Source organism: Lithobates pipiens, unplaced genomic scaffold (genome assembly GCF_037356315.1).
Source record: "Lithobates pipiens isolate NorthernLeopardFrog02 unplaced genomic scaffold, aLitPip1_a1.2 Scaffold_27, whole genome shotgun sequence".
NCBI classification, from domain to species: domain Eukaryota; kingdom Metazoa; phylum Chordata; class Amphibia; order Anura; family Ranidae; genus Lithobates; species Lithobates pipiens.
This window is the reverse complement of record NW_027507788.1, coordinates 158,275,116-158,284,361: the sequence shown is the minus strand read 5'-3', so window position 1 is coordinate 158,284,361 and position 9,246 is coordinate 158,275,116. Positions and strand designations below refer to the sequence as shown.

The following is a 9,246-nucleotide window of genomic DNA, read 5'->3' as shown; positions in this document are numbered from 1 at the left end:
AGGGAGCTCCCCGGTCTGGGGGGGTGACCTTGGGCCTGGGCTCAGGTGCTTACGAGACCCACTTACAACCCACAGAGGTATCCTGATCAGGAGGTACAGGAGGAGCAAGAGAGGACAGCAGGAGAACACTGTTGGGTAAGTCTCCAGGAGTTCCACAGAAGCAGCCAGGAGGGCTGATGTGTTCACGCAGTCAGGAGAACTGGGGAGGCATACCTGAGAGGACTGGAAGAGTACAGTCTGGTATTAGTGCAGAGCCAGTCGAGTGGACTGTGGTGGCATGAGCAGTGGAAAGAGGCAGCTGCAGCCAGGAGGGCTGGCAGGGCCTGACGATGTGCTGGGATCAGTAACCAGGTGAGACAGCTAGCACTAGGACTACAATTTTTGCTACACCAAAGGGGTCCGCGTTCCCTGCCTGCAAAGGGCATTTGCTAAGGCCTGGCAGAGCCAGTGTCAGGCCTAATCAATAGTGCTAGCTGGTCCTGGAAGTGAGAAATCAAGTGATGTGCTGGAGAGTGATATCAGTAATCATGTGATGTGCTGTAGCTGGAAGTGAGGAGGTGTATATACAAGGATTGTATATAGTTGAAGTCCCAGTCCTTTATTTCTTCAATAAAGTGGGCATCCCGTACTTACCCTTACCCCATCTAAGTTTAAGTCCCATCAATAAAACATAAAAACTAAGTACAAGGACTGCTTCTTGAATCTTGGGTGTCTGAAGATTGTGTACAGGGTGAAAGATGGACTACAACTACCAGCAGCCCCTACCGGGGAACCGCAACATAACCGAACTGAAACATACAGGGGTCAAACTTAAATTCAGGTATATTTTGTAAGGTTGGATAAACCCTTTTCTTTTTAGATTGGGCACTGAGCTTTAAAAAAAAAAACACAGGATACAAACACTTATTTTTTTGGAAGGTTATTCCATAGTTTGTGGTGCATACTAGCTCATTATGCCTTTTGCCTTACAGGGATATTAAAAAAAAAAAAGTGTCAGCGGGTATACAACCACTTTAACAACCAGTTAGGGGGCAGGGACAGTAAACATACAGAATGTAAGGCCGCGTACACACGCGCGGACTGTTGGCCCAACTTTGTCCGTCCAACAGTTTGAGCGAACAGTCCGCTCAAACTTAGCATGGACGGACATGGCCACACACGACGGACGAACAGTTTGCTGAAACCGTGCGCGATGACGTGAACGGCACGTACGACGGGACGAAAAATACGACGTCCTATACACTGCAATGCAACCTTCCGACGTGGAAATCCTTTCTGAGCATGCGCGAGACTTAGTTGGCCGAACAAGCCTACACACGAGCGAACAGTCCGCTGAAACCTTGTTTCAGCGGACAGTTTTTCGGAATTTCCGTAAGACCTTGTTCGGCCAACTGTCCGCTGAAACTGTCCGCTGAAGCCCCACACACGAGCGGACTGTCCGCCCAAACACTGTTCAGCGGACAAGGTTGGGCGAACAGTCCGCGCGTGTGTACGCGGCCTTACACAGCATACAGAGACAGGAACTTTGCCTGTCTCTGCAAACCAGCTTGCATTTGGTTTTAATTACCTCCAGTTTCCTTATCTATGAACTGTATGTAATTATTTTTTAATTTGGTGCAGTAATAATGCCACTTTGAAAAGGCAGCTTTATTAAGAACTACCTAGATCTGCCACAGCTACTGAAAAAAGTGGCAGGGCATTCTGAATCGGATGCAGGACCTTTTAACAAGCCATATCAACAGTAAAGTTGAGCAAATGCTTTACTGAATTCTCTTAAAATAGTCTTCTGAGGTTTGAGAAAATAACTTTCAGCCCCTAGATTGGAAGAAACCTATTTAATATGCAGTCTAATATATTTGTTTGCAGGTTCTAATGAAAATGGAATAAGTGCTAAGAAAGAAAATTACACACATTGCCAATTTGCCACGTGTGACCTTTTTTTTTAAAGAAAACCCCACAAAATGAGTGGGGTGAATGAGTGAGGAAAAGCTTATCAACGGCTCTCCCTGTTTACATTGTGATTGGACACGGCTGATCACATGGGAAAGAGCCTCTCTCAGAGGCTCTTTACCAAGATTGGTGTAGCGGTGTGTTAGACTGACACACCGCACCACCGATCGCCGCGATGCATGCCCCCGCGGGCGTGCGAGAGCGGTCGCTCTGGAGGGCGGTCATATGACGTCCACCCAGGAGAGCCGCGCCGCCCAGCCGTCATTTGACACAGACAAACTTGCCAAACAAAGTTTTAATTCACATTAGACTTCATGGAAATTCAAATTTACTATATGGCTAAAAGTTTGTAAACACCTGCCCCTTACACCTGCTTTATGGCTAAAAGTATGTGGACAACTGGACATCCCTCCAAATGACTGAGTTAAGGTGTTTCCATTGAAGGGTGCTCTTAATTTTAAAGACACAAGGAAATTCTAGACAATTGCGCACTTTCAACCTTGTGGCCACAGTTTGGGGAAGACCCTTTTCTGTTTCAGCATGACTGCGCCTTCTATTCCAATGAGGTTTTAGTGACATACAGAATGTCTGAAAGGGAATGACTTGTACTGTATTCTTTCTTTAGAAAATCCATGGTGCTTTGTGAACCCTTTGTCACACAGTAAATATTTATTTGTAAAACTAAGATTGTGTACACATAATAAAAAAAAGATATTAAACAGTTTAACCACTTGAGGACCGCCGTATTGCCATTGTACGTCAGCACAATGGCACAGGCAGGCATAATCACGTACATCTACGTGATTGCCTTCCAGCGGGTGGGGGGTCCCATCGGACCCCCTCCCGCTGGTTACGGCGGTCCGATTCGGTCCAGGAGCGCTCCGTGATGAGGGGATGGCCGTTCGTTTTCGGCCACCCCCTCTGGATCGCTCCTGGCCAATGAGAAGCTTCCTCCCCTGTGTATTGTTTACACAGGAAGGAGGAAGTGATGTCATTCTCCTCGGGGCGGTCTTTTTGACCGGACTACGAGGAGAAGAGTAAAAGTAAGTCTGCACGAACACTACACTGACATGTAGGTACACACAGGCACACAAACCCCCCCCGATCCCCCCCCCGCCCCCCCTCCCCCCCCAGTCACAGTGTCACTGATTGCATTGATCATTTCTTTACTGATCAATGCATTCAGTGTCAGTTGTGACAGTAAAAACTGTCAGGACAGTTAGTGTTAGGTCCAGGGTAGCCCCCTATCACCCCCCAATAAAGATTTAACCCCCTGATTGCCCCTAGAGTTAACCCTTTCACCCCCTTTTGCCAGTGTCACTAAGCGATCATTTTTCTGATCGCTGCATGTGTCGCTAGTGTCGCTAGGTAGCTAGTTATTTTTTTAGGTTCACCGCCAGGTTTTTATATCGCTAGGTACCCCGATATACTACCCAATAATGTTTTTAACCCCCTGATTGCCGCTAGTTAACCCTTTCACCCCCTTTTGCCAGTGTCACTAAGCGATCGTTTTTCTGATCGCTGCATTAGTGTCGCTACAGTCGCTAGGTAGCTAGTTATTTTTTTAGGTTCACCGCCAGGTTTTTATAGCGCTAGGTACCCCGATATACTACCCAATAATGTTTTTAACCCCCTGATTGCCGCTAGTTAACCCTTTCACCCCCTTTTGCCAGTGTCACTAAGCGATCATTTTTCTGATCGCTGCATGTGTCGCTAGGTAGCTAGTTATTTTTTTAGGTTCACCGCCAGGTTTTTATATCGCTAGGTACCCCGATATACTACCCAATAATGTTTTTAACCCCCTGATTGCCGCTAGTTAACCCTTTCACCCCCTTTTGCCAGTGTCACTAAGCGATCGTTTTTCTGATCGCTGCATTAGTGTCGCTACAGTCGCTAGGTAGCTAGTTATTTTTTTAGGTTCACCGCCAGGTTTTTATAGCGCTAGGTACCCCGATATACTACCCAATAATGGTTTTAACCCCCTGATTTCCGCTAGTTAACCCTTTCACCCCCTTTTGCCAGTGTCACTAAGCGATAATTTTTCTGAACGCTGCATCAGTGTCGCTAGTGTCGCTAGGTAGCTAGTTAACTAGGCTCCCAAAAAGTCCCCCACATGTGGTATCCCCGTACTCGGGAGAAGCAGCAGAATTTATTTTGGGGTGTAATTTGACTTCTGCCCATAGCATGTGTGAGCAATATATCATTTAGTGACAACTTTGTGCAAAAAAAAAAAAGTTTGTAATATTCCCGCAACTTTTGGCAAAATATAAAACATTCCATGGACTCAACATGCCTCTCAGTAAATAGCTTGGGGTGTCTACTTTCCAAAATGGGGTCATTTGGGGGGGTTTTGTGCTATTTTGGCATTTTATGGCCTTCGAAACTGTGATAGGTAGTGAGGAGTTAAATCAAAAATTTGCACCCTTAGAAATCCTGAAGGTGGTGATTGGTTTTCGGGGTGCCGTGCGCGACTAGACTCCCAAAAAGTCCCACACATGTGGTATCCCCGTACTCGGGAGAAGCAGCAGAATGTATTTTGGGGTGTCATTTCACATATAACCATGGCATGTGTGAGCAATATATCATTTAGTGACAACTTTTTGTAAAAAAAATTTTTTTTTTTTTTTTTGTCATTATTCAATCCCTTAGGACAAAAAAAATAAATATTCAATGGGCTCAACATACCCATCAGCAATTTCCTTGGGGTGTCTACTTTCCAAAATGGGGTCATTTGGGGGGGATTTGTACTGCCCTGCCATTTTAGCACCTCAAGAAATGAGATCGGCAGTCATAAATTAAAAGCTGTGTAAATTCCAGAAAATGTACTCTAGTTTGTAGACGCTATAACTTTTGCGCAAACCAAAAAATATACGCTTATTGACATTTTTTTTACTAAAGACATGTGGCTGAATAAATTTTGCCCTCAATGTATGACTAAAATTTAGTTTATTCGATTTTTCTTATAACAAAAAGAAGAAAATATCTTTTTTTTTCAAAATTTTCGCTCTTTTTCCATTTATATCGCAAAAAAAAAAAATCGCAGAGGCAATCAAATACCATCAAAAGAAAGCTCTATTTGTGGGAAGAAAAGGACGCAAATTTCGTTTGGGTGCAATATTGCATGACCGCGCAATTACCAGTTAAAGCAGCGCAGTGCGAAATTGCAAAAAGACCTCTGGTCCTTAAGGTGTTTATTGGTCCGGAGCTGAAGTGGTTAAAAAACATAAAATAAATAATATTAGAGGACATTAATTCTCTGTATGCCAGACAAGAGGGTCTAATGAAGTAAATTTCCCCCATACTCCCAATCTAATCTTCATTTATACAATGCTGGTAATTACAGCAATAAATACGGACATTGCTTGCAATTTGCATGCTAATGAGATATTTGTTACAAGAACTTTGAGCTTTACATCCAATCACTGTCCAATGTCTCATTCACATGGGTGTTGAGGCCTGTACATCCTGAATGGGTAATTTGTTCATTTGGCTTGAGCCACCAGATGCTACATGTAGGAAGTCTATAAGGTATAAACAAATGGCCAATTCACAGTTTATGGGCTTCAGCGCCCATGTAAATGAGGCCTATACCTTGCCACATTAACCTCTGTAACATTTCTAAAATTCTTAACTAATGGTACCAAAAAGCTATTTATTCACTTTCTGGTTATCTCCCACTTTGGCTATTGCAACTCCCTTTTTGTTGGCCTACCTTCACACAAGCTAAGCCCCATTAAGTCTGCTTCTGCTAGACTCATCCACCCTACTAATTGAGCTGCGGCTGCTGCCCCTTTCTGACAATCTCTCCATTGGTTACTGCTAGCCAGGGGTCAAGTCCTGGGGAAAAAAGTGCGGGAACTCCCACCCAAGAACCACTCCCCCACCAAAAAAAATAAAAATGATACGCTCATATGCACGAACGCTTCAAAAATTGTATTTTTCTTACAATTTTCGTATTGTGTGTATGAAGTGTAACTGTTAGTAGATAAAAAAAATCCTCAATAAACATAAATACGGTAATTCTCTGAATAATCAGCATTCATTCATTGTGCTTCCATGTAAATGTGAACATCATGTTCTGATCTTTATTGGGGAATGTTATTTTGTATATAGAGTGTTTATGTGGTGAATTTACAGTTTTCATTGAACAGAGTTTGGATAACACAGGGTTAAACGAAAAGGTCATAAATGAACTGCACATTATCTGGACAGAATGCTAGGGGAGATAGTGATGTGTTCCTGCTTAGGAGATGTATGTTAGCTTGGGGGGCTGCAAACACTGCAGGGCTCCAACACACACTTGCTGCTATTCCAACCCTTCACATATTTCCACATAAACTTCCCTCCTGGCATTAAACTTTGCCAGGTATTGTGCTCAGCTTACCACCCCAAACTGATGTTCCTCCCTCAGCTCACTTCTCTCCCTGTATGTCCTCGGAGCAGAATAGCTGATCTACCCATCAGCTGGCTGTGATTGACAGGTAGATCAAAGCGGAAGCTGTCATGAGGCCTCCTACTGGCAATGCCCGATTGGTCAGGTGTGCGCCACTTACTATTGGGAGCTGTGTCAGCAGCTGCTAGTGTAGCACCTACCACACAGCTCTCATACTTCAAAGTCTTGCAGGATGTGGCTGCTAATGGGAACTGAGTTCCTGTTGTGGAAAAAGCACAGGAACTCCGTTCCCATGCGTTCCCGCAGGACTTGAGCCCTGCTGCTAGCCCAGCAAATAAGATTTTAAATAATAACATAAAAATTAATCCACAATTCTTCATCCACAGTTCATTCCTCCCAGGACCTTCTTCTCTCTAATTCCCTTATCACCTCCTCCCATGCCCGCTTCCAGTATTTCTTCAGAACCTCACCCATCCCCTGGCACTTCCTACCCCAATCTGTCTAGCTATCCCCTGTGCACCTTCAGACGAGCCCTGAAAAATCAAGTCTACCCCTCCTCCACCTAAAACTGTACTTCTACTCTCTCCATCAGCTCATCCTTCACAGTTATTTTGTACATCTTGCTTCTTCCTTTTGGATTGTAAGCTCCCACAAGCAGGGCCTTTCCAATCCACTTGTATCAAATTGTATTGTAATTGTTCTTTCTCTCTCTATTTTTTATAATTTGTGAATTACTGTAATAATTGTTGACACTATATACTGCAAATTCTGAATAATAATAATAAAATCAGAGAATTAGCAAAAAGTATTTTCAGTGCAACAGACTCAGTTACAATAATTGACTAATACATATGAAAGTCTATAGCAGGCAGCAGTCGAATGTATGAAATCACAATAGTCAATTTGAACTCTGGCCATAATTACTTCCTTTTAAATACATCCACAAAAGTTAAAGTGTTTAAATTCCCTTTGTGTGCACCAAATGCATTTGCGGGTATAAATATTACTTTGTAAAGTAGTGGTGACATCATCACTGTGCAGTACATAGCCGGTATAGAGAGTGGGAGGGAGGGAAAAAGGCAGGCTCCACTTGCTACAGACTGCCTGAAGAGAACTACAGGAGGGGGCGGAGACAAGATCAGTGTCCCTGCACAAGGAGAGAGAGCAGCAGTGAGCGGTCTTTATTACAGGAAGCTCCTGCACAGAGGCAAAGTGCAGGATTTTCATGGGGGATTTCTGCACAGATCTGGGAGAAACACAAAGGATGTCAAGATATTAGGTAAAAGTACACTTAGCCTTTGTATTTTGACAATTCAGTGGGCCATGGCTGAAACGTGGATTTTTCTTACGTTGAAAGTCACCAATGCTAAAAAAGGTAGTAACACTACAATCGGGATGAACCATATCCTCTTTCTATTATGATCTGTGAGAGCAACAAACATGATTGTTACAAAAGACTCTGTACAGACATAATTGACATGTTAGCTGTAAATACGCTATATTACCAAAAGTATTGGGACACCTGCCTTTACATGCATATGAACTTTAATGGCATCCCAGTCCTAGTCCATAGGGTTCAATATTGAGTTTGCCCACCCTTTACAGCTATCAACTCTTTTGGGAAGGCTGTCCACAAGGTTTAGGAGTGTGTCTATGGGGATGTTTGACCATTCTTCCAGAAGTGCATTTGGGAGATCAGGCACTGATGTGTGCTTACTATACCTATATACATGCATGTATTTTTGTTGGGTGGTACTAACAGTGGAGCTTTTACCTATGCTGCATTATGCTTGATGTCATATGATGGATTTAGATATTTGTACTTATTGAATCAGGCTCCATGCACACTGGGCTTAAAAATACACGTTTTGGCAGAAAAAAAACGCTCATATAGAGCACTTTTGTACAGGCGTTCAGGAGCGTGTAGCGTTTTATTTTTCTAATGCAGCGTACATACAACCGGACATATTTCGACAGCAAAGGTCTGACAGAACAAATCCACCAGACAATTAGATTGTGTGTGGGCTTCATCGGACCTTTGCTGTTTAAAAATCAGATGGACTTTAGATTTAAAACATGTTTCAATTCTTTCCGACGGACTCGAGTACGGTCGAAAAATCTGTTCATCTGTATGCTAGTCCGACAGACGAAAATCAGTGTTTTTTTAAGCCCAGTGTGCATCGACCCTAATTGTATATACTGTATATACCTATACAACTTTATTCCAAAAGCATTTTTGTTATGTGGTGTGCTTACTCTATATATTTAAAACTTTTGGACTAGGGACTTACCACACCTGAGCTCATCCCTAATGACAACAACTATCTAATGTTAGCTGTACTTAGAGCAGCTATGTCACATAAAGCTTGTAAAGGCTTATGTCCGAAAGGGATGGTGTGGCTAAAATCAGAAAACTGGGACCAGGTGTATGCTTTAGCCCAGGTTCACACTGATGCGTTGTGGGACACCTCATGTAAATCACACAAGAATCTTAGCGCATTCCTGTTCAAATCGCAAATATTGTCTCTGGGGTGCGATTTGACCCATGGATTTGTATGGCTCAAATCGCACCACATTCACACCACACTCATGCAGGACCCTTTTTTGTCCACACTTGTAAACCGATTTCGGGTTGTCGTTAACTTAACATACACTCTGCAATCAATCTGCATGAACAGGTTGCAATTATGATATGATGCGGAATCCGCAGCAAATTCACTGCAAATTTGCACCGCATCTAGTGTGAACTGAGGCTGAAGTGAATTTCATAGTGAAACAAAATCTAAACATAAAAATATAAGTGAACCAAAAGCCCAGTGACAGAAAGAATACTTGACTAATCAACGTAACAAACAGAAAACCTAACTAACTATACAGTATAAAATATATGCAAAAATGGGGAA

General features: G+C 43.0%; 1 protein-coding gene across 5 annotated transcripts in view; it reads right to left on the bottom strand.

Annotated features, from left to right (window-relative positions):
* Window positions 1-5,868: 5,868 nt before the first annotated feature.
* The window catches only part of LOC143934285 (zinc-alpha-2-glycoprotein-like), a 42,754-nt gene continuing 39,376 nt past the window's right edge, over window positions 5,869-9,246 (bottom strand). For all 5 annotated transcript variants that reach the window (XM_077457752.1, XM_077457751.1, XM_077457748.1 and 2 more), the window contains exon 6: window positions 5,869-7,766. In XM_077457752.1, the coding sequence (XP_077313878.1) occupies window positions 7,657-7,766 (110 nt within the window). In that variant the 3' untranslated portion in view covers window positions 5,869-7,656. The remainder of the gene's footprint in view (window positions 7,767-9,246) is intronic.